At 42.8% G+C, this 27,099-nt stretch overlaps 1 protein-coding gene across 4 annotated transcripts in view; it reads right to left on the bottom strand.

Annotated features, from left to right (window-relative positions):
- ARHGEF3 (Rho guanine nucleotide exchange factor 3) overlaps positions 1-27,099 on the bottom strand; it is an 800,814-nt gene that overhangs the window by 15,055 nt on the left and 758,660 nt on the right. For all 4 annotated transcript variants that reach the window (XM_078661575.1, XM_078661576.1, XM_078661577.1 and 1 more), the window contains one exon: positions 12,844-13,011. In XM_078661575.1, coding sequence (XP_078517701.1) covers positions 12,844-13,011 — 168 coding nt within the window. The remainder of the gene's footprint in view (positions 1-12,843; positions 13,012-27,099) is intronic.

Genomic DNA, 27,099 nt, shown 5'->3' with positions numbered 1-27,099 from the left:
TGTAGTGATTGGCATTGGATTAAAAACCCTGGAGGACCACCTTTGTGCCATGAATTGACACCTATGAACAGCACAGTGTCACCAGGACAACACAGTAACAGTGAAATCCGAGATGCTACCCAGTGCAAGGAAACAGCCTGCTACAGTGAAAGGATCACCGCCCAATGGAAAGAGCAGGCCTCCTGGCAGATGCCTCAGTGACTGCGATCTGCCTGGCATAAGTCAGTCTGCATCCCTGTGGTTGCCAGCACAGCCAGGCCCCAGTTCGTAGAGACTCTCTGCTGGCTCAGCTAGGATGGGCAGTCACCTCTGTTTGGCGTAGGTGAGTCACTCAGGCAGCAGAGCACTGAACAGAGTGCAACTATTTTTATTGGTCCTTCAAATTTAGAAACTGCTTATAAAATGATGGTGCACACACACCTGTAATATCTGATATTTATGTTTACCTTCGTCCTCATTGCTTGATTTTGCTCACTAGAAATTGTCACTCATAGTCTTTAAAATGTCACTCATAATTACACTGAAATTATGAAAATGTCACACATAGCAATTTGAAACCTTGGCAGCTATGCACCCTCCCCGGGCTGATTTCAGCCCCAGGGACTCCATGCCCTGGGGCTAGTGTTAACTGAATTTGGGGAAGGGGAGCTGTGCAGCCCCCCTCCCCGCTGATTTCGGCCCCGGGGACCTCATCCCCTGCCCATGTTTCCCTGGGTGTTCTGGAGCCTACCGAGTGTGCTCTGGGACCACTGGGAAAGTTACAGGTTACCCGCGTCCCCAGCTATCTCCCCGCCTCCTACGGGAGCCGGCAGTGCTATTGCACACAGGAAGCTGATGGAAATGCAACTCCTTGTATGCAAGAGCAATAGCTTAATTTATTTCCTTGCCTGCATGTCTTCGGTCAGGGAAAGAGATGAAACCTCCACTTCCAGCGGGCGAGAGCACTTTGACAGCCCCCGCCTGCAGGAACCAGAGTATTTTCTTTTGCTTGGCTGGAGCTGTCATTTCTCACTAAGCAAAAGCATACAGCTATATCCCAGGGGTATGCACCCCGGGACATAGCAGCAGCCGGCTTGGTAGTTGGATGGCAGGGAGGGGTGGTCCCCATGGCTATATATGTTTACCAGAGGAAGGCCACGTTGACCCCTCCTTTATTTTACACTGGCCTGCCTCGGGGCTGAGAACTGCTTGAGAGTTGGGAAACGCGGACCCACTCCTTCTGGAAAAAAGGAAGTCCTGGGAGGTGTGGGGTCCCTGGGGCAGAGGGAGGTCTGCGCTCCCCCCACATATTTGCACAATATAGCCCCGGGTACGTGGTGGTCCCCAAGGCCCTGCATATTTGTCAAATGTAGCCCCTAGGGATAACCACCTCCCCGTTTATGCCCCATGCAGCTGCCTCTATAATTTTTAGAGACAACATGCCCCTGGGACCTGGCCCACCCGAGGGCAATATTAAAGACAAGCGTGGGAGACCGTGCTTGATTTGTTTTAAATTCACAGCGAAATTTGCTAATTTTTGGCAAAAAAACCCGTGAATTTTAATAAAAATTATTGTTTCCCCTACTGAAGTCCCCCCACCAGTATATTTTAATAGTAGTCCCAGGGAGGTGGTGGTCCCGAGGGCATAGGGGGGTCTGCGCTCCCCCCACATATTTGCACAATATAGCCCCGGGTAAGTGGTGGTCCCCAAGGCCCTGCATATTTGTCAAATGTAGCCCCTGGGGATCACCACCTCCCCGTTTAAGCCCCATGCAGCCGCCTCTGTAATTTTTAGAGACAACATGCCCCTGGGACCTGGCCCACCCGAGGGCAATATTAAAGCCAAGCGCGGGAGACCGTGCTTGATTTGTTTTAAATTCACAGCGAAATTTGCTAATATTTGGCAAAAATCGCCGTGACTTTTATAAAACATTATTGTTTCCCCTACCGAAGTCCCTCTGGGACCTCAACACCAAGGCTTGGGGATCAGGGTATTCCTACCCTACCCCTTTTCTTTTTTTAATGTTTTTTTTTAGGAGTCCCAAGATGGCTGTCAAAACTTTCTGGTTGAAGTGTTTTTCTATAGTTTTATATAGCACAAACTTGACCCGAAGGTATAAGAGTGCTTTACATGAGCACCAGCTGCATTACAACCAGACAAATTCATTTACTTAGGCAGGGGGAGATTAAGTGATTTGCCCAGAATCACAGGTTTCACAGGAGCGTCCCTGCGAAGACTCGAACCCGGTTCCCCAGCTTCAAAGTTGACCTCTCTAGCCGCAGCCAATCAGAACTCTGCCGATCTCTGCACAAGCTCGTCATTATTCGGCAAGTTTTCACAAACAGAGACATACAAATTTGGATTTTCTTTAATGTCTCTAAAACTACTGTCTGGATTTATACCAAATAACTGAAAACGTGATGAGCGTAAGCAAATCTACCTTTCTGCCAAATTCGGTGTAATTCTGTCTAGCGCTTCGCACTTTTTTCAACCCCCCACCCCATTTCTTGGCCCTTGTTTGATGTTTGCCCAAAACTTTCCATTTGCAACAAGAGCTAACTTGACACTTTTTGGGGGTGGAAATTTTGTAAAGATTCATCAAACGGCGGCATATATATAAGCAGTTAAAAATGCTTTACCTATGGCAACCGCCTGTTCGTAATCTATCTATCTGTCGTTCTATCTATCTATATATAGATATATCTATCTATCTAGTGATAGATAGGACAATGGATGTCTATCTGTCTATCTATCTATAGATAGATAGATATCTATCGTTCTGTCTAGATGGATAGATAGATAGATAGATATTGCTACAGCCTCAGTAGGAATGTAGGGCAGAAAACCCTGTATCTAGCTGAAAACATTTCAGCAAATAGAATCACAGTGCTCTTTAACAGTACCACTAAAAAGAGCATCGTGGGTGACGATAACTGCTATCTTCAATGAATTTACAATTTTCTTAAAATATTATCAACAGGCTGTCTCCTTTTTATATATTTATTATATTTGCAAAAGTCAATATCTCAAAAACATTTGTAGAACAAAATGTCACAATATAAATACTTTTGTAATCTGCTTTGAACAAAGTACATTTGGGTATTATTCTGTAAATGTGTGCATTTCAAAATGGCTAATAGATAATGAACTGAAACAATGGTGGTCCTTGAAGTGGGCGCAAGGTTTTGCTCTTATGTGACAAGTAATCAAAATCTACCCCCCAGGACGGTTTGTTAACTGTTTAAATGGAACAGGATTATATTTTCACCACAACATAGTGCAAGCAGAGCAAAGTGCAACATTCACAAAGACACAAGATCAAAGTCTCGTGCTCCCAGCGGATGTTTGCATCAACCCTCGGTTCTGTAAAGGTCACGGCGAGGTGACCTTGCAGGGATGGGGGAGGTTGACGACTAATGTGTGTGATGTGGCCAACAGAAATGGTGGTCGGTTCTAAAGCTGCCACATGAAAGCACGTCTGAAAGGACAGGCCCCTTGTGACCTCCACATCACTCTTCCACATGCCTCAGCTAAACAGACAGAATCCCTCTGCACCACAAGCAGACACTAGGAGACTTGGAGAAAAGAATGACTTCCTTCTTCTGCCTTCAAGGCACACAGATCAATTCACATCGCTCATGTTCACTTTATTTACTGCTGGGATATTTTACTCAAAACTGGCCAATTTTACACACTGAACCCCCAATAAACTAAGGTTCATAAGTTAAAGGAAAGCAGTGCCCTGCCGTGTAACCATTGAACCATTGTGTCCGAGTCACGTTTGTCATGCTTTCATTTGAATGCTTGGCATCTTTAAATCATGAGAATGGTTTCAAGGGCTGAACAGACACCATCATTTTCATTGAAACGCAATAAGCCACTTTTGGCGAAAAAAGCATTGGCATGGCCATTAGGTCTTGCCTTTTGACCCACTGGTTTTATCAGTTATTTTTGCAGATGCTGTGCGGCATCAGAAAATAAAAACAAATTGAAAAAGAGAGAGAGGGCGTATATGCACTTTGGTACAGAATTCTGACGCTATGGTGGTTGTTGAAATGGTGATGTCCAAAGCTAGGTCAATGAGTTGTACCTTTGCACTGAGTGGCAGATTGTTTGTTAAACTGGTATCCTGACTTTTTATTTTGACCCTTGAATGACAAAAATCCAGTGTGTGCCCATAGGCTTAGGCTGGTCCCTACTAATGTGAAGTTCAGAACCTCTTCTGTTACCTGAAGGACTGCACGAAATGTGCCCTCATAGTAGGCACTGGACTCCTATCCCTGCTTTGGGTGAGCACGAAGTGATGACCTAGCGCATTGCGAATCTTTATTATAACCAGGCCTTTTTCTCTGTGTTTTAGAGATTTACTGACTACTCTGGTGTAAAGTTCTGCTATGTGAACCCCGGAACCTTGCGCTGACAATCCATGTGCGTGACAAGTGTGCATGTGCAGTGAGTTTGTAGAACTAGAACACATATGGTAGAAGGACACTGTGTGCTGTAGGAGTCTGAGTACTGGGACGGGGGGGCATTTTGTTTATTTGTTCTTAGGGATAACTGTCAATTGGTAGATAGTAGGGGTGGGTTGTGGGACTGTAGATCCTTGTGTTCAAGGTGAGGAAGTTTTTAGGCAGGGCTAGACCTTTTGCTTGTCCCTTATTACTGCTTCACAAAGGGTAAAGGAAGACAGGTGCAGAGATCTCACACTTCAGTGTAGACTTGTTTTGTATGCTCCTACTTAAAGATAGCAAGATTGCTACCTGCAGTGAAAGCCTCCACCTTGCACAAAGGCTGTGTCTGAAGAGCAGTCAGAAAATTACATCAGAGAGGGAACCAATCCAAATGGTTTCAGAAACTCTGTGTAAGTATGTTGTTCATAATGAATTGTGAGATAGTTATGTATGATCCAGCTTTTTTATTTCCTGTTTGCAGTGGTCCTGGTCTCTTAAAAAAGAGAATTGCTCCAAACACAGGACCACTGCAAGGAGGAAATAAAAAAGCGAGGTGTTCTAAGCTTTCTCCCTTCAGGATCATACTGAACTATCTGGACAAAATGCCTATGCAGACACCCACTGCTCTTAGACAAGGATGACAGACAAGGAACTTGTTAATGATCGTGGACTCAAAAACAATATTGATGAATATAACAATTGTCATACTAATTTGCTGCATTGTATTAATGTTTAATCTATGCTTCATGTTTGCTTGCCACAGAATGACATTGTGTTGTTAGAATTATTTTGATTACATTACTCTTTCCAATGATACATTATAATATTGTCGTTGAAGATTGATACAATTATAACAAGCCATGTTCTGCAGCAGGAACAGTGACTGTTACCTATTGGATCCATTTTATTTAGGTCTGAAATACTGAACTGTGAGTTACTCCATGAGAGTAAAGCCCTAGTAAACTGCACCTCTGTCTATGATCATGTTACAGTAAAATATATTTAGACATAATAACCGCTCTTAGTCCAAGAAGATGCTGCTATTTAGGATGGGTTACTGTGCTGTGTTACATTTGGCTATGATTGTAAAGCGCTTTCTTTTTGGTACGTTTAGCACTAGGCTGGACAATGCATTTATTTGGTCTTTTGTTTGACTGTTGAGTTCTGAGCTTGGGCCTCCCTTCGTAGCCTTTGACTGCACGCCCTAATGCAAGCGCGAAGTGCAGATAGTGTAACTGGCCCAGTTTGCAGAGCCACAGACAGAAGGACACAAGAACACTCAGGGCAAACAACCTCAACCACTATGAATGGTACACAGCAGCCCCTGTGTGTCCAATGGCCTTCTGAACGGGGTCTGACAATGGCCCAGCATTATGATTTATGCACACGCATGATTCATCACCCATCCGTGTGTATATGGATTGTCCCTTTTTGGCCATTTTGTTTATGTTTTAATTTAACATTCCAAAATGGCAGACGTAGCTTTGAGTTGTAAATAAAAATAAATAATATAAAAGTATTTTATATACAGCTTTTTAAAAACAGAGCAGCCAGGAAGCACATGACAGATACTGGGCCATCCAAAAATATCAAATCCTTCCCTTTTTTGTTTTAAAGGACTGCAAAAGAATGGGTGAGGAGCTACTTAGGAGCTTGATGCAAGGAATGCAAGGAAGGATGGGGGAATGCAATAGAAAGCAAGGGTGGAGGAAGTAATGGATTAACTGGGTGAAGAAAGAGCAAACACAGTGTGTGGGGGGACTGGTATTTGAGGGGTGTAACAGCACGCAAGAGCCAAAGCAAGAAATGGCATGCACTTTAATGGAATAATTCTCACTGGAAAAGGAAGCATATAAGTAATCCAATCAAAATGATGGTGAAGAGGCTATGCTCCAGGGAAGGGTAAAATACAAGAATAGGAAAGAAAGCCATTGAATACGCAAGTTAGTGAGACTGACAAAGCCAAGCAGTGGTACGCAGTAGGCTGGTCCTAAGCACAGTGCAAATTTGGTATTGACCACAATAAGTCCTTACAACATCAGATTTTTAAAAGCACTCTTCAGATAAGACTGCAAAAAAGGACATTTGTCATTAGCTAGAAAACATAGAAAGGTGAACAGCCCGTTATTTGTGAAACACTAAAATGTATCATGAAATTGAGTTAATAAGAGAAAGGATTTAGTATGGAATGTCCTCCGGTCACTTCTTTGCGTGCTTGAATATCTACACAATTATGTATTATAAAAGTGTGTTCTGAAGACCATGTAGCTGCCTTGTAGATGTTATCAAGCGATACATTAACCATGAATGCATGTGTAGCTCCTTTTATCTGGGTGGAATGAGCTCTAGGTTTCATATCCCTCGTTTTGTTGGGGATTTCCGAGCAATCTTTGTTTTTCCTATCTATTTTGCAATGATGTTTTTGTCTTTGCAGTGCCCAGAGCTTAAGGTGAATGTGCCACAAAGAACTGTGTGTTCTTCCTGATTATTTTGGGTGTCCCGTATGTAGTATACCACTGCTTTCCTCGCATATAAGATGTATAGTCCCCTTTGTGCTGTGTTTGGTTTCTGAATGAAAACCAGGAGAGGTATGTGTGAATGATATGGAATGGTGACACTAGCTTAGGTAAAAACTTTAGATGTGTTGTAATAATAACCTTATCCTTGCTCCTTAACCGTGTGTGCTTGTAACTCACTTACTTTTCTAAGAGTTGTTATCTATACCAGGAACGCAGTCTTCGTTGTAAGGAACTTAAGTGATGATTTGTGCATTGATTTGAATGGAGAATTCATAAAACCTGCTAGTATTAAATTTAAGTTTCACTGTGGTCCCGGAGCTGCAAGTGAAAGGAAAAGTCTTTTAACTCCTTCGATTAATCTTTTCATGACTGGAATAGGGAAAACCTGCTTTATGTGAATCCCTTTAATGTATGCTGCAGTCACTGACAAATGTACACTCAAGGAGGTGTAGGATAGTTTGAAGTACACTAAATGTGTGATATATCTAACTATCGATGTTTCCTCAGACATACAACGGTAGAAATTATTTTTCTTGCACCATACAAGGTGCCTTTTTGTAATTTAACACATAGCAGGTCCTCAAGAAGGGTCTAGGCGCCTCCCTAATGATATCTAGTTTTCTTGGAGGTAGTGCCAGGTGTCTAAACTCATCTATCTCAAGAACCGGGCCCTCAGTTGTAGTTCTCCCAGTTTTAGGTGAAACACTTTCCCACCTTTTCATTTTCTTTGTGAGTTGGGACCTTTGCAGACATGCCCCGTGTTCGTTGTAGTATGTAAGGGAACCAAGGCGGATGTGGCCCTGTGGGAGCCACTAGAATTGGAGTCATGTTGGATGTACTGAACTTCTTCAATACTAGGGGAATCAATGGCACTGGGGAAAAAGTGTAAACGAGCATTCTGTTCCAACTTATCAACAGGGCATTCCCCAGAGTTCTGGGATAGTATTGCGTGGATTAGAAAGACTGCCATTTAGCATTTTCTGCTGTTGCAAACAGGTCTACTAGTAGTTTTCCCACTGTTGGAATATTGTGTCTACTAAAGCTTGTTTTAGAGTCCATTTGTGGGAAGTGTTGGTAGGCAAGCTTAGCTCATCTGCATGAGAGTTTAATATTCCTGGGATGTGGTTTACTACCAAGTGTATGTTTCGTGTAACTGTTCCCTTGCAGATAGACTGTACTAGTCTTAAGAGGGACAGAACATAGCAGTTGTGTTGTCTGTTAGACTTTGTACTCTTTTACACTGAATTTAGCTTTCAAACACTGAGTGTCAAGAGGATTTTTTCAGCTCAATTCCTAGTAATTGATGTGCATTGTTGCCTCGTGTGCGAACCAGAGACATCTCACCTTTAGCTGTCCCATGTATGCTCCCCAGCCTACCGGTGAGGCACCTGTTGTTTTAAAGGTCGAAGGAAGAGGTGTAGTGAATGTCTTTCCATTCAACATGTTATATCTTTTCAACTTCATCGCCTTGCTGACCCTTTCTGTAACAACCACTATAGCCTCCAATTTTCCCAACAATTGCTGTTTAGAATGACTGTTTAGCCACTCCTCAACATGCCTTATATATAATCTCATGTTTCGATCAAACGAATACATGAGGCCAACATAACCAAATGTTTCATCACTATCCTTACCGCAGAGACTGAGAAACATGGTAAAGACATCCTGTTTCCGCAACGGATTGTACCCTCTTTAAAGTAGTGTACACCTTTGCTCTGTTACAAAAAATGTTTTGCCTTGTGTTTGCTTCCACTGTGTTGATTAGGTAAACTGACTTCCTGTAGGATATCTTTGTGGTTGAACAGCATAAGGTATCCTCACCTGACCTCTTCTATCTGTCACTTTTTAGTGTAGGTTTAAAAATCTGCTGACCACCCCCTCATGTCTTTAGCAGTCTCTTTAGCCTTCCTCATCAACACCAGTGTCTGATCGTTAACTCCTCACAAATGGCTTTTGATTCATTAGGATGGGAAGTCTCTAAGGCGCCTTTGATTGCATTTGTTTGGAATCAAGAGCCTGTATTTTTGTTGCTGTTCCTTCTTCGCTTCACATGTAGTTTGGATGATTTGTTTTTTGACAGCTCCAACAGTTTGTTTTTGCTTTGTAGTACTGGAGACATAGGGTCTATTTCATGTGACAATCCATTGACGTCTCCTTCATCAACATAGCGTTTTTCTGCCTCTCTATCTCAGATAGTCCTGCAATGTTAGTCTTTGCGCAATGGGCAAGTAAAACCTTCTTCCAGTAAATGAGGTTTTTTGATTTGTTATTAGTGAATAGAAATAACAATCTTCAGACATATGGTTTATAGGAAAGCAGAACAGGTGTACTGGATGTCAGTTATTAAGGTAGAACTTCATATGCCAGTTGGATTAGAATTTAAAGACCATGTAAATACTACAGAATGCAGTTGAGGATTTTCAGGAGCCCAACTTCATCATTTATCATTCTACGACTGCGTAGAAGTACCCTCTGAAAATATTTCCGAAAACCTCAATCCAATGCGGAGCAAAGAAAAAACCTCAATCTAGTGTTGAGCATTTAGCTCCCATGTTCTCTCAAGCTTTTCAGTATCTATTTAAGATCTAGTGAAAACCTTCAGCGCCTTGCTGTGGAGCTCCCTTGGTCCAAAGGTAGAAAAAAGAGTCTACAATGGGACAATGTCACACTCAGGCTCCGCATAGGCTGATGCCTACCAAGAGTGGGAAAACGTTTTGTAAACTAACACTTCCAGGCCTAACCACTAAATGTTAAATTATGCACAGCATGTATAGAAGACACTTCAAGCTGCAAAACCTCTTCCAAAGGTATGTCATCAAAAACAGGCTTTCACCTTCTATTTAACCACTTGAATGATTTCTTGAGATTTTAGAGGCAGTGAAGAAATCTCTATGATCGATGTCTCTGTTGGTGTCTACGGCAGCACCATTAACAATGGGTGACAGCACCATTACATCCTTCGACTTCTTTTAGGAAAGCTGTGGAGGTGTGGAATTGGGGTTTGCCAACCAAGCAGGATGGGTTATCCTTTGGGGAGTGGCACATAGGGTACCAGAGCTGTCCCAAACAAGTCCAGCATCATGAGATGGAAGGCCTCGACCTGTGCAGGGTCAGTCTATGGAGCTAAAAAATCCGGTCCTATCTTTTCCAACATCAGGATTCTCCCTGCCGATGAAGCGTCTGGCATCAGGGAACGGCATTGAGACTTCAAAAAAGAAAGACTTCTCCTTCTTATGGTGCTTTTTAACAGATTATATTTTGGGAGTTAATTCCATGTCAGGAGACTTATTTGAAAGTGAAGGTAAAAGCGTCTGCATGGGCCTGTGGGCCTTGTCCAAAATAGCCTGTCCTCCCACTCCAGATGGCTTTCAGGCTCATCAATGAACAGACTGCAGCGCTGTGTTCCGAGCATAAATACCACATGGAGTTATTATGTGGATTCTACATGGACATCTTCTTGCAGAATCTGCAACTGGGTTGAAACCATCAAACCTTAGAGGTAAGTATTTGATCTAGATACTGCAGAAATGGTGAGGGATTTTATCAGGGACGCACCTAATGAGCTCTAGACCTGGATCAATGAGTTAGAAAAAAACTGAAACTGATGCCAGTGTACTGGCTGGCACCTAACATACTCTGATGTTATCACATCTGATGAGTGGTGCCATGACTCAAGTTGTATGGTACCACCAGGCAATGCTGGAGACTAATTGCTAGAGACAGGTTTCCAGACCATCCTGGAGCCTGGAGAGGTTTTCATGAGGTTAGGAATCTGCAGGAAGATATATTCATCAGCACTGCTTAATTTGAGCCAGTGGTTTCTGGTGCTCGGCCCCAGCAAATAATTATTAGCACCAGCTCTAGTGACAGTAGACCACATAGTGGCACTGGCTGTCTAATTTTTAGATGAGAAAACAAGTTTTTAATAAGCCAATTACCAATAAAAAAAGAACAATACCTGCCACTCACACCTTCATTATATACCTTAGGGTGGCCTAGAATTGTCTGAATTGTCACACTGGTACAAGTGTGGCAGTAGCTGGGTTAGGTCAGTCATTGGCAGAGCTAACCGGGGCAATAAGTGGTGTCACAGAAATATTTGTAACCCATTCGTCTTTGGGGGGACTCGGTTTGTATTCTAAGACTTTCTGTGGTGGTGCTCATTTGCAGAACATTTTCAAATCAGTACACTGTTCAAGAGATGACACTTTCAGAACAGTTTGTTGAAGCAGGTGACACAGAGGAATCTATTACTTAGGTAAATATTGTTTAAATAGTCATAATAGGAACCTCTGGTCTTGGTATAAAATGTGGAATCCCTAGATAGGGTAAAGGAATGCACTGGCTATATTAAAGTCACAAATGTGAATATTATCCATCCTCTGTCTCTGTCCCTTTACGCTTGGAATTGAAAATGGAATCTCTTCCTCTTTGTTTTGTAGTCATTTGCAGCTACTTCTCTTACAGCTACATTATCCAGGTTTCAGACCAAGCTAAACATGTAGTAGATCTGATCAGATCTTGGGCAGCACTGTTAATCCTGGGAGTGGCATTATTGATGTTTTTACATTATCTTCATAGTACTTTCTAGTCTGGTCATAATGAGAGAAGAAGACTCAACAGCTACAGTCCTGGGTTTGATAGGCTGCGCTAAGCCTGACAGACCATTGCATGATTCCTGGTTAATCTTTTTCCTAGGTCTCCAAGGAGAGGTAGATCTTGTCTATTAATGACTGCCATCTACAAGCTTAAGCTTAATACTTACCTCAGTTTTTTTTCACAGAATCTTGCTTTTCCTTTCCTTTAGCCAAGAAAATCGACATTCTATTACTTTAATTGTTTCTAAACTATGGGGACCAATATCAGTGAAATATACCACCCCTAACTGGCAAAAGGTTCTTGGCCAAAGTCTTGGGAAAGTAAGCCTCTGAGTATATCATCTCTTGTGATCAATGTAGCTTGTGTTCCAAAGAACTGTAAGTGTCTGTAATCAATTATATTTTATTAGACCCGTAAAATAAATTTTAAGATGGAATATTCCATTGGATTACAAGACCAAACAGGTTCCTTCACGAGATATCACAGATTTTCCAGGGTAGTGGACAATGAGCCTGACTCCCGTTATAGTGCCAATGGCTCAGTTTAAAGAGAAATATTCTGATGCTACTTCCAGCACCATTATATTTCAAAACCTAGATTTGCAATGACCAGTTGTTATGGATTTTGGACTGTGGAAGGAGGTGTGAAGTTCCTCAAGCGGTATTGGGGCTCACAAATACAAACTACGGGGACATGATACTATGTGCTCCACCCGACCTCTGTGGTACATTTTTAACACTGGTTCTGGCCCTGGGAATAGGAATTCCAACTTTCTAGTTTGAGTTTCTCTGCTTCATGTCACCCCTTTCCATTTCCACTCACAGCCTACTTACTTATGGGTGCTGTGAAAGAATTGTCCCAGCAGTCATTAACTGCCCACATTAGGTGAATACAAGAGGAATGTGGTTAGGGGGACATAGTGAATGACACACTACTGACTGCGCCTTTGCTATCAGAGTGCAGGTAAAAGTTGTAGGGCATTGTGGAGACTACTACATAGTTAGGCACCTGGAAGAATAGGGGCCTGCAGGAGAACCATTATGGTAGCAGTGATGAACAGATTGCTGCCAACTTGGATCGTTTGTTTCTCCTTTGTGGGGTGAACAGAATTTACAAAACTTCCTTTAAAGGCTGTGTGGAGTGTAGCGGTGAGGAAAGAGTGGGGGCCTTGTCATGGTGTGAAAAAGCACCATACGACTGTCCACTTAAGAGAAACAAAGAGTCAGTTATATCGTGTAAATATATATTTATATACATTTTAGCAATTACAGAATTAGACAGCTAGTATTCTTACCGCCCCTCTGTTGTTCTTCAGTTCACCGTGGCAACACAATACTCGCGAATTGTCAATCAACGGATCATTTTGACCCTCCAGATAAATAAGCCTTTCTTTGTAATATTGGCATTCTGATTCTCCAGTCTTGATGTTGATTTCGGCCACTATCCCCTGAATAATGTTTATCTGTGTTAAAAGGAAAGTAAAAAGTCATAGTATGAAAGATTTCTGCAAAATACTGAGCCACATTATGCGCAACTGACCAAAAGATATCCACATTTTGCTCTTTTGTATGAGACAGATAGGAACAATAACTGATAAAGGGGCTACATACAGCAATATTGAATTAGCAGAAACCATATGCAAGTTCAATAGGACGGGTCATGCAGCCTGCATTTTCCAAACAAACATGATTAAAACCATAATGTTTTGCCATTGCAGAACGACCACATTAGCAGCAAAACAGCTTGTAATTGTATATCATGGGAAGATTTCACTTCTCACATGCGTGACAGAAAATCCCACCCTCTGTTCTCCCCAGGCAGAAGGACATTTAATATGGTTAGCTTTATTTCCTGTGCTCTTCCTTCCCTGAACATCTTAAGTTAATGTGGGGGTCATCGTGTGCATAAAACAACCTTCATTTGGGCCACGATTGTGCCTCTGGCTTTCATACAACAGAAATTGCTATCAGTTTCCGTACAGGATTGCTTTCCAGGGGAGACGAAATAATATTACAGGGCATTTTTGTACATCTATTTAGCAACTCGTCATCAAAGATAAACTGTCCTCTCTGCTCATATTTTTTGCACAGCACACCACACCAATGGCAAACGAGAACGTAAGCGCCCTCGCTTCTCCACAAAAAATATATCCATATTATCATGAAGCTTTAGAACACACAACTAAAATGCGTGCAACTGCAAAGCGCAGGTCACTTAGCACAGTATCAGGTGAACCATGAAAGCTGTCTGGCACTCTCGGGCCCCTATTTTTCAGACATTAGTGAAACTGTATCTTCACTTACAAAGGCAATCTGTCTGATGAAAGCTCCTTTGCAGGCCCAACATTTTAGCTTTCATCAAAGCTGGATTGCAGAGCCTTTACAAAGAGTTTAGGTCTGGCTATGCCCTCATAACTACTGCCTTATAATCCTTACACGCCTTTTGCAACTATGAAAGGATCTTGTGAACGCATTTGCTGCTGTCCTTATTATAAATGTACAGGATTTCAAGCCACTTAAAGGCTTAATAGGCGAGCAAAGGCGAACGACAGTGCACTGAAACTCAAAGCTTTTTTGTGTCTGTGCATGGCGTGAAATTGTATTATTCGGGTAACAGGTGAACCTTTTTTGATGTATTCCTTGCGGTAAAGTCCTGTGTGTCTGTCTGTGTTCAAAACAAAACAAGCATAGGCAAAGCCAATAGATCTCGCCTTTAAAAGTTGTTGATGCTGAACACTTTTGGCTAAAAATATATGTGTATATATATATATATTCACTGAAAAAACCATAGGTTATAGACCATATATAGTTAGGAATTAGCATTTACAAAACCTTGAAAATTCACTGAAAAAACCATAGGTTATAGACCATATATAGTTAGGAATTAGCATTTAAAAAACCTTATTTTACTCACACAAAACCATTGAAATTCCATATATAGTTAGTTGCACTAACTATATATCGCGCACCTGCAATCCACTGCTGATCATGTCACATATTACATCATTCATGACATGGTCAGTGACATCACTGATGGCATCACTGATGACATCTCAAATGACATCACTGATGACATCACTGATGACATCTCATTTGACATCATTCTTGTGCTAATACGATAAACCTCTTCAGACTCTAATATAACCTTAGATACACTCAGTGTATACAGACACTCACACACTGCCACTCATCCATGGAGTTACTCACACACCCAGTCAGTCATGCAAAGAAACAATCTCACCTCCATTTCTTCAACTATACAGTTAAACACACCTTACTTATTGAAACATATACTAACACATATTTACTCTCTTATACAATCCCTGATACAAGTTCACAATGATCGATACAACTACTCACTCATTCAGTGGCTCTCATGCACAGTTATTTATATATGCCAACTCTCACATGTACTGTGTTTTACATATGTACTTACTATGACATGTAGCATTGAGATATCCATTCACTCATCAATACACTCATGCACACAGTCAACTGCCCATGTAGCTGTTTCCACATGCACTCTTGAACTCATACACCTAGTGAATAAACTGCTCACACATCTATGCATAGAGTCACACACCTTCCAGCCACCCCTACACAAACTCAATCTCCCATAGAAATACTTGGGCAACCAATTAATAACACATATAGCCTCTCGTATAGCTAATGATCAACACATGCAGCAGTTTACAGAACAACAGACATAATGATGCACAAATTAAGACAGTTTAGTCACTAACCCATGCATTCAGTGAGACACATTTAATCACTCACTCATACAGTCAGTCACGCACCTACTAAATCCTTCATCCAGACACTTATACATCCACTCATTCTTCAATATGTAAAACATATTTAAACTTTACAAAAACACACAGACACTAGATGATGTCATCAGTGATGTCATGTGAGATGTCATCAGTGATGTCATTTGAGATGTCATCAGTGATGTCATCAGTGATGTCACTGACCATGTCATGAATGATGTAATATGTGACATGATCAGCAGTGGATTGCGGGTGCGCGATATATAGTTAGTGCAACTAACTATATATGGAATTTCAATGGTTTTGTGTGAGTAAAATAAGGTTTTTTAAATGCTAATTCCTAACTATATATGGTCTATAACCTATGGTTTTTTCAGTGAATTTTCAAGGTTTTGTAAATGCTAATTCCTAACTATATATGGTCTATAACCTATGGTTTTTTCAGTGAATTTCAATGTTTTTTTAATAGCAAATATCATAAGCTGTCGAATGTCAAGTACGTGGTAAGTGAAAACATTTTCGTGTTTATGCACACTGATCTGCTTTGAATGGTGCCCCCCCCCCCTCATTTCTATTAGGAGTACTCTCTCTTTGCAGATAGTGAAAGGTAGTTAACGCAGGTCTTTGCCCCCATTGTAATCCGTCGTGCCTGCTTCTCTCTCCATTTGATTGATTGTTATCCAAGTATTTACTGTTTTAGAATTAGTTCTCTTTGGTTCATTCTCTATTTACAAACAAACACAGAGTCGCAATACTCTGTTTAGTCTTTGCAGATAACGAAAAATCGTGTAAAAAAAAAAGAAAAGGAATCGAGCAAAATCAGTAGGCCACTAATGGGATCTCTTTTTGACCTCGCTAAAATAGAAACATTAGGAACAACCCCTCATGACAAATACAAAACTAGTGAGATGAACTGAACTCCACACAATGATGGCTTCAAAACAGCTCGGCTCCGCCACCCACCCCGCCCAAAATAACGATAAAGAACGGCTGCCATGATTGGTTGCGGAATGACCACGACGGAGCTACGAAATGGTGCTGCTCTCATGCTAACCCCAGCTTCAGTCTGAAACATCCAGAAACACTGTAGACTACCAATTCGATCAGTTCCGGTAGCGCCCCAATGTAACCCGGTAGAGAAGAACTAGCTCTCCCCTCTTTGACTGATGGTTCTTGTTGCCTGTCCCTTCTGTTGTCATTTAACAGAACTATTTAGCCTGCTGAAAGGGGTTGTGTTCCGACCGCTGGTTGGTGGAGACATTTTGACTATATTCTGTACCTGCGTTGTCGCGTAATGCGTCATATGACGCGCCGCGTTAGCGCATCCGGAAGTCATCCGGGGCGCGCAGCGCGTAACGTAAGCATAACAAGTCATGTGACTTGTTAATAAAACTTTTCATTGGTTCATTTTACTTTTCTTATTGTAATGATGAAAGGCTTGGTCATATGACCTAAAAATTACGCTTTTCATTACTTCCGAACATTATTTTTTCTTAAATATATGTTATAATGTTCCAGGCTAATGTACTTTCCCGGAAATTTTACAACTGTCCTGCAAGTAAAATATATTCTTTTTTCGAGAAAAAGAGCGTTTCTTCGTCCCATGACGGAGCCGTTGAGCAAAAGAGGGTCGACCTGCTGTCTTAGTCGCCGATATGCCTGAATATGAGATTCTTATCGATCACTTTATGTTGCAGGAATAGAAAACACAACAGCCCTTGACCATTTATCTTTACTGCGTTCCTTCGTATTATACCTTTTACCCTTCATGTAATTGGTCTGCTTTATTTCACTTGCCTTTTAATGATTCTAAAACAGTCACTATTATTAAAAACTTTACCAATGTATATACTACTACCATGTTTTCTTTTAAAAACCTTTATTGTGAAAATTTCATTATACAAATACGAGCCTATAACCACGTGGGCCTGCCACAGAGCAAACTGTAATCGTATATGATGAATAGACATTTACACTGTAGAGGAACGTAACGGGCGGGCCATTAGGTTGCAAGAACTAAGGTGTCTAACAGTTACGGAATCGGTGGACGTACATTTTATAATTAAAATACGACAGGGCCAGTTACAATAAAATTATCTAGATATACATTTGCGGGCAAGTACCATGGGTGACGTTAATTCGAACTTTCAACAGTACAGTAATCAATAACACATCAGAACTTAATATCAATAGGGATGTCGAAATATTCAATCAATTCTCGTCCCCGCCCGCCATGTGCTTCAAAACTGCATACGTATCTCGTGATTTCAAGGTTCTGCAACCAGTACACAACAAGGAGTTACGAGTCCCATTTATTCCGGCGCCATTTTGGGCGAGGACGGGCAGGTCCAGGATATAGTCAAAATGTCTCTACCAACCATCGACTATGATGATGTTCATATGCTGTATTTATTAGAGTAACACTCATCTGTCCACATGAAATTAATTTGCCACAATCTAAACATGTCATTTTAATCTTTCCAAAGTTCTTCTAAATATTTGGGACCGTTTCCCTTGCCTCTGAAGCTCTCAGTGCCACTTCTTTGATGAATGTACTAGCAGGTCAGGGGTTCTCCTCCAAATCTCTCTTTTATGCAGCACTATAATTAATTGGTGCCACCTCTCCATATGACGATGCATGGTATAGTTACCACAACTATATTTTTTTTCGGTTCCTCTGGAGAGTTCATCGTGGCAGATGAAGCGTGTAACGTACCGGGCATTAACCTTTTTTTGCATGTACAGGAAAGGAAAAGAAAATCGAGCGTCCGAGTTCTAAGGTGTCCCAGGGCCATTTTAGTGGACCAGGCCCAAATCCAAAGAACAGGCCGCCATTTTGAGAGTCCTCTTGCAGCCGCCTGTCGCTGTAGCATCAAGAGCAGCCGAAACTCAGCTGAATGGCAACTGAAACGGTAAAGGGGCGCCCCACTACAGCAGACGAGCCTCCACCTAGGAAGGCCCATTCACGCCGGCTCCCCCCCCCTTCGGGCACCCCACGCCGTTATTCGGAGCAGTATTGTAGGATGGCCACACCAGTGCGGCAACTTGCTAGACATCACCTCGGTGGTAACCGAATCTCAACGCCTTGTGGTGTCTCCTATTCAGAAAACATTGTTATGCTGCCTTCGACCTATTCGCCGCAAGTGCGCACACAACTCAACTGCATAGCTTGCTAGACACCACCTCGGTGCCATCCGGATCTTGGAATGTCAGCACCTTTTGGTGTCTTCTCTTCAGAAAATATTGTTGCGCTGCCTTTGGCCCCATTCGCACATCGGTCCGCTACTGACGCCATCTCACAGGCTAATGGGGCGCCCCACGCCGAGTTTCAGCATTGTAGAATAACCACACCAGTACAGCAACTTGCTAGACATCACCTCGGTGCCATCCGGATCTCGGCGCCCCACTGCAGATGAAGTGCCTCTCAACTATGAAACCACCACGGTGACATCCGGATCTTGGCGCGTTGTGCTGCCTTCGGCCTATTCGCACATCGGTCCGCTACTGACGCCATCTCACAGGCTAATGGGGCGACCCACGCCGAGTTTCAGCATTGTAGGATGACCACACCAGTACAGCAACTTGCTAGACATCACCTCGGTGCCATCCGGATCTCGGCGCCCCACTGCAGATGAAGTGCCTCTCAACTATGAAACCACCACGGTGACATCCGGATCTTGGCGCGTTGTGCTGCCTTCGGCCTATTCGCACATCGGTCCGCTACTGACGCCATCTCACAGGCTAATGGGGCGACCCACGCCGAGTTTCAGCATTGTAGGATGACCACACCAACTTGCTAGACATCACCTCAGTGCCATCCGAATCTTGGCATCTCAACGCCTAGTGGTATCTTCCATACAAAAAATATTGTTACGCTGCCTTTGGCCCCATTCGCACATCAGTCCGCAACTTAGACATCACCTCGGTGCCATCCGGATCTTGGCATCTCAGCGCCTTGTGGTGTCAGTCAGAAAATATTGTTGCGCTGCCTTTGGCCCCATTCGCACATCGGTCCGCTACTGACGCCATCTCACAGGCCAACGGGGCGCCCCACGCCGACTTTCAACATTGTAGGATGGCCACAGAAGTGCGACAACTTACTAGACACCACCTCGGTGCCATCCGGATCTTGGCGCGTTGTGCTGCCTTCGGCCTATTCGCACATCGGTCCGCTACTGACGCAAACTCACAGGCCAACGGGGCGCCCCACGCCGACTTTCAGCATTGTAGGATGGCCACACCAGTGCTGCAACTTGCTGGACACCACCTCGGTGCCATCCGGATCTTGGCGCGTTGTATTGCCTTCGGCCTATTCGCACATCGGTCCGCTACTGACGCCGCCTCACGTGCCAACGTATTTTCTCCGCATTTTATACCCTATGCCGCATAACAGGTCATGTGACTTGTTTATAAAACTTTTCATTGGTTCATTTTACTTTTGGTTTCCGAATGATGGAAGGCTTGATCATATGACCTAAAAACAACACTTTTCATTGGATGAAAACTTTTTTTTTCCCCCAAACGATGAAAGCCCCACCTTGTTTCTGGATGTTTCAGACTAAACTGGCGTCAGCATGAGAGCACCACCATCTCGTAGCTCCGTCGTGGTCATTCCGCGAGCAATCATGGCAGCCGCTCCCCACCAGAAGCCTGCAGGAGTCGGGGCCCCCAAAACTTTTGATGAATTCTCAAGGCGGAGGGGACGCTTTCGAGAATGGGGTCCAAGACCTAGCAGACAAGCGTCCGATTTCCAAGGTGTCCCAGGGCCATTTCAGTGGACCACGCCCAAAAAGGAAAGAGCCTGCCGCCATTTTGAGAGTCCTGTGGCAGCCGCCTATCGCTGCACCGCAAGAGTGGGCGCAACTCAGCTGAATCGCGGATTTTGACACAGTGGACCAAAAGCGGACGGAATGGCAACTGAAACGGTAAAGGGGCGCCCCACTAAAACAGATGAGACTCCACCTGGAGAGGCCCGTTCACGCCGCCTCCCCCGGGGCGCCCCACGCCGTTATTCGGAGCAGCATTGTAGGATACCAAAACCAGTGCGGCAACTTACTGGACATCACCTTGGTGCCATCGTTCTGCTGCCTTGGAACTATTCGCACAACAGTTTGCTACTGATGACCCACCCCCCGCGACGCCCCACGCCGTTATTTGCTGGGTGGCAACTTACTAGACATCACTTTCGTGTCATCTAGATTTCGGCGCGTTCTGCTGCCTTGGAACTATTCGCACAACAGTTTGCTACTGATGACCCACCCCCCGCGACGCCCCACGCCGGAAATCTGGACGTTGTGCTGCGTTGGGACTATTCGCACAGCCGACCGCTACTTCGTTGTTTTTCCCTAAAAATGTTTATATGTTATTACTATTTTTGTTTTCTTGTATATATTTATAAATTATTAAAGTTTTATAATCTTACTACTTTGTCGGAGTGCTATATATTTTTAATGTGACACATAATTGTAAAAACTTTGATGTACAAAGAGTCATCCCTGGAATCTTCCGCTTCACGCTCGGTCCCCTCCCCAATCACAATACAGGATGGTTTTCAGATAATAGCAACGCTTCTGCTGTGACGGATCTCATCGAGTGTGGGCCTTGATCTACTATAACTCCTTTGAAGAGGGGTGATTCTTTACAGCTGTGGCCATAAACTACATCTGCAGGGCTAGCTGATAGCCTAGGACCGGCCTGGACAATCGGACACAGAGGAAAAGGAGTGTCAGAGGGTGCGGTAGTGAATAGGGCGAAAGGGAGGTGTCGGGCGGGCACAGGGTGTGATTCTCAGGGAAGAGCAGCGCAGATGGGGGGAGGTTTATTACCCATGCATAAGACAGAGAGCGGGGGTGACCACTGCCTGGGTGAGATGCTTGCGAGGGTGGGGAGCCATGCTAAGGATCGACAGCGTGCACAGAGTGGGTCTGGTCAAGGCATCTAAAATGGCTGCCGTGCACGACAAAAGTGTGGCATTTGAAAAAAGACAAGATGGCGCACACAATGTTTTTCAACAATTCCTGATTTCCTTCGAATCGAACGTTAACAGACGTTGGGGCATATTACCAAAGTTAAGCGATATTTATCCCTAACGATGCATTGCAAAGATTTTTTTACCGTCAGAAATTATCGCAGATAAACCTTGCTATTATCAAGGTTTATCGCAAATACGATAAAAAACGAGCGCCATGCATTAATATCGCTGAAAACTCCGCGATATTCATGCATTACCGAGCTAATGCTCTTAGCCATGTTATCCACCTCCCATTGGATAACATGGCTAAGAACTGCTCAGGGCAGCTGTTACTTTTTGGAGATATTTGCGCTTATCTCGAATATTTCCAAAAGTTGATAATAGGAGATAGCGATGTTAGCGACTGTTTCCAGTCGCTAACATCTTGGCATGCCCACTTTGCATGTCATTAGTGATAAATATCACTCACATGCAAAGTGGGACCCAAGATGGTCGCTATCTCCTACTAGCCGTCGCTAACTGGTGTTAGCAACAGCTAGGTAATACAGATATAATTTAATCTCCGCGAAGCGGAGCGCTGTTACAGATATATATCTTGTTTTTGAACGTTAATTTCTCAAAATGCACTGAAGCACATATATTGAGACATAGCAAAGGCACATCGGGCTACCAGTCCCTAGGAGATAGCGATGTTAGCGACTGTTTCCAGTCGCTAACATCTTGGCATGCCCACTTTGCATGTCATTAGTGATAAATATCACTCACATGCAAAGTGGGACCCAAGATGGTCGCTATCTCCTACTAGCCGTCGCTAACTGGTGTTAGCAACAGCTAGGTAATACAGATATAATTTTATCTCCGCGAAGCGGAGCGCTGTTACAGATATATATCTTGTTTTTGAACGTTAATTTCTCAAAATGCACTGAAGCACATATATTGAGACATAGCAAAGGCACATCGGGCTACCAGTCCCTAATATTTTACCAAGTTTCGTGCAAATCCATTCAGCCGTTCGATTATTATTATTATTTTTTTTTTTTGCCCCGCGGGGCCCTTTTAAAACTTCCACATCAAACCTAGGGGGTCAGCGAGGATCTACTATGCCCCCTTATGGTCATTTGCCCCTTCGCTTTGGCCTCCTCTTGTCTCTCGATCCTACCGAGAGACAAGATGGCGGCCGCTACGTACTGTTTGGAATGTTTACAGACACCGGAGAGCCAATCAGCTTCGCTTCGCAAAGCTCCGTAACGCGAAAAGTACGCGAAGCGGTGCGCTGTTACAGATATATATCTTTTTTTGAACGTTAATTTCTCAAAATCCACTGAAGCACATATATTGAGACCTAGCAAAGGCACATCGGGCTACCAGTCCCTACAATTTTGCCAAGTTTCGTGCAAATCCATTCAGCCGTTCGATTATTATTATTATTTTTTTTTTTTGCCCCGCGGGGCCCTTTTAAAACCTCCACATCAAACCTAGGGGGTCAGCGAGGATCTACTATTCCCCCTTATGGTCATTTGCCCCTTCGCTTTGGCCTCCTCTTGTCTCTCGATCCTACCGAGAGACAAGATGGCGGCCGCTACGGACTGTTTGGAATGTTGACAGACGCCAGAGAACCAATCAGCTTCGCTTCACAAAGCTCCGTTGCGCGAAAAGTACGCGTCCTGGGCCGCTGCCCGGTCCGCTGTTACAGATATATATCTTTTTTTAAACGTTAATTTCTCAAAATCCACTGGAGCACATATATTGAGACCTAAAAAAGGCACATCGGGCTACCAGTCCCTACAATTTTGCCAAGTTTCGTGCAAATCCATTCAGCCGTTCGGGCTAAAAGTGAGGCCAACCGCCCTATGGAAAACTCAATGTTAAAAACACGTTTTGGGACCCCCCTTTTTTCTCGGCCCCCACTGGACGAACCCCCCCCAAATTTTCAAGGGCTGCTCAGAAACAAAATGTGCCATTTTCCTGAAAATTTCAGCCAATTCCGTCCACAAACGCCAAAGTTATTAGACATAGAATTTTCAAAAAACCCATAGAGAAAAAATCCTAACTATATATACCTACTGGCGACCGCCAGTAGGTAATATATATATGTGTGTATATATACATATATATATATATATATATATATAAAAAATCTCCCCCCCCCCCCGAAACGGAGCAAAATCAATGCTTCCGAACGTCGGGAGAAGGGAGGGGTAGGGAAGCGAGAGAGGATACTAGGAATGAGGAGGTAATTAAAAAAAAGAAGGCAGAGTTGGATAGAGAGAAGGAAGAAATAGATGAGCTTGGGGCGACAACAGAGAGCATGGGGGCAAGAATGTGTGAAGAGAAAGCAGCACATGGGTGCTCGATCACGCAAACCACAAGCAATGCCATGGAGTGCTTAAATACAAAGGGAAAAGTAGATACCTGATGTCAGTTATGGAAAGATACAACTCATCTAAAAAAGGAATGGGAAAGAAGCTATACTACAAGGGAGGGCCAAACACAAGAAGAGGAAGATAAACCATTGAATGAGAAGTAATCAAATGAGATTGACTAGAAAGCCAACTAATGATAAAAGCATTAGGCTGACCGAAAGCACACTCTGGGGACTATTCACAAAGGTAAATTACACTTGTGAGTAAGTTACACTTGCAATTTACTCTTATACCTTTGAGTAACTTTACTACTTTGGGCTATTCACACAATCTGACAGTAAAGTTACTCAGATGTGCAGACTTGCATGTCTCCAACCCCTGAAAAAAGGGGCTGGAGCTAAATGTATGACTTTAGGTTACTTCTGCCAAAAAGAATGAGTATTAAGTACAGCACCAGATTTGGCCAATCACCGATACTGCAACACCCTCCCATAGAAAATAATGTATTTAGGGACTTAAAATAATACCCCATAGGAAATAATGTTAAAGTAAATGAAATAATTAAGAAAAGTTCAAATGTAAATATTTTAAATAAATCTAAAAAGAATACATATTTAGCATTGATTTATGAAATATTTTAACAACCTTTTTTAATTTCAAAATTAATGTTACATTAACTGTTAACCCCTTCCATGCATCGGACGGCCAGCGGCCGTCCGACGTCACGGTGGGCGTGTGTGGAGGACGGCCGGGGGCCGTCCGAACCACGGCCACGCCATAAATCACCCGCACCGCGGTGGAATTTTCGCCGCGGTCAAGTGGTTAATAAAGTTAGTTACTTTAAATTAATTCTATACGTCACTGCAAGTAATCATTAATGTATGGTGAAACAAATATTTTTTTTTGTAGGTGGGAATTCTTTTTTTAATTTTAACTATTTTAATAACTTTTACAAGTTAAGTAAACGTTTTAACTTTTCCCCATACTTTACCTTCTGGCGAACTTTAAACAAACTGCCTTGTCAAACTTTGATGCACTCAGAAGTATGTTTTTTTATCTTATTATTTCTTCCAACCAAACTCAAATCTGCATTTTCCCAGACAAATTCTCACTTCATTCACTAATAGGGCAACAATGAGCTAAAATGTTGCCCATTCAATAAAAAACAGGTTCAATTACAAAACATACACTTTCGATACATCTGACCGTGTACACACTTGGAAAAAACACAATACTGAAGTTGTCTAATTGATTGGATATTTCAAATATTTCGGCCCTCTTGCCAGCCATTGAGTGTTAATATAACTTAGGGTAAAATTGCTGCTCAACATATAGGGGCATATTACCAAGGGTGGCGATAGGCAATTATCGCCGATTTAGCAGCGATAATTCTATCGCTCTATTAGCAAGCTGTCGCTAACTGTTGTTAGCGACAGCTTTTAGGCGATAGCGAGCGGTTTGGGGCCCGCTTTGCATGTCAGCGATATTTATCGCTAATGACATGCAAAGTGGGCGTACCCAACCTGTTAGCGACTGAAAGCAGTCGCTAACGTCGCTATCGCCTATTAGCAAGGCAGGCGTAGTGATGGAAATATTCCTGCTATCACCAAAAACTAACGCCTGCTCAGACCAGTTCTTAGCCATGTTATCCAATGGGAGGTGGATAACATGGCTAAGAGCATTTTGTCGCTAATGCGTGAATATCGCTGTATTCTCAGCGATATTCACGCATTTCGGCGCTATCGCTGGATATTTTAGCACAATGGAGAAAAACGTTGCTAATAGCATGTTTTCTCAGCTAACATATCCAGCGATAGGCAGTGATAAAAAAAATCTCCGCTAAGCCTATTTAGCGATAATTATTGCTACTTGTTGGTAATATGCCCCATAGTATGTAAAACAGAGGAAACACCGAAAAAACGAAATGGCCGTTTGTACTGCTATGAAATGATTTTTTTTTAATGGAAGATCGAGTTGCACAGAAACAACAGGTGGTCGGGATTATGCACATGTCAGTTTAACACTGGCTGATCTTTAGTAAAGAAACAGCAGTGAGGCCGCATGACCGAGACAAGCCATTACAGCCGAATCCCACCACCGTGCAGACCCATGCAGTTAAATACGCTTCTATGGCTCACTTATTTATTTTTTATTTTACTTTGTGGATTTTTGGGACGGACGTCAGTTTTCCTATCACAAGAATGTCTGGTCAGCAGTAACAACAGCCTGATTAAAGACTTGACAGCTCACTTGATTCCTTGATCTCTGGGCATTAGTCTAAACTTCGGAGTTCCGCCAGGATGTTTAAACAGTGGGGGTGCCTTTGATCCTGGAATGCATCATCCTATGTCTAATCCAGTGGTAGGATGTCAGCTTCACTTCCTCAACCTACATGGCCAACGCCAAGATGAAGACCTCAAGAGCAGGGAAGACTGGCTAAGTACCATAGAGGCATACTGTGAAGTTTTATTCAATACTTTCGTCTTCATTGCCTCCATCTTTGCTCCATAAGCAAGTTGTGCTTGGGCCTAGAGAACACAATAGCTATTGCCAAATCAACCTGCTCCCCACTCACATGATGCCCAGGTGGCTGCTCCCAGGTGTCTGCTCCTACACAAGCTGTGTTACTGTTTCTTGTAGCAGAATCCTAAGGGTGCAGAGTTAGAGGGAAGAATACATTTAAAGTATCCCATTAACCGTGTTACTCCTTGCATCTACCAGATCTAATCAAAATATCTTTCTTATATGTGTCTGCTTATATATAGATGGCAGCTGGGATTGCGCAATTCTGCCATGTTTTCCTGTATTGTTTTGGATTCACTGCACTTGTGACATTATTTACCATCTGCTGCATAAGTGGTACATTTCTACAACAAATATTTCTGGCTAAGACTGATTAAAGTAACTGAAAAAAAGTGTTACTCGGGGTGCTGTGAAGGACAAAGGGTACTTACCTTTGAGTCGCTGACTGCTGTATTCAGTTGCTAAACTGATACCAAAGCAGTGAAACCTTTGCCCAAATAGTAGCAATGTGTTACCCTAGCGAAATAATACTTGCACAGAATGCCACATTATGGACCATAACATGCCCTTTCTGGCCATATAATTCAGTGAGATGATTACTGTACAATTCCAATGGCCCTAAATGTAATATACCCGCCCCCTAGCTCTATAATGAACCACCCTTTATACTCGGCAGGTCAAAGACAGGGGTATAATCATGTATTTATATGTTTATTTAAGAAATGGTGTATCTGTTTAAAATGTGCATCTCTGATAGAATTGTACACTAAATGAACATAAATAAAACAAATCTATTTGAAATACAGTGCTTCACAATTTACTCGAACTCAACTTCCAGTTAGATGGGGTCAGACAGTCTTAATGCACTTCCTTGCTGCGTGAAATAAAGGGCTATTATTAAGACGATTTCTGGCACAAGTTTAG

The sequence above is a fragment of the Lissotriton helveticus genome, chromosome 9 (genome assembly GCF_964261635.1).
Source record: "Lissotriton helveticus chromosome 9, aLisHel1.1, whole genome shotgun sequence".
NCBI lineage: Eukaryota > Metazoa > Chordata > Amphibia > Caudata > Salamandridae > Lissotriton > Lissotriton helveticus.
The sequence above is the reverse complement of the archived record's forward strand: the minus strand, read 5'-3'. Positions and strand labels throughout refer to the sequence as shown.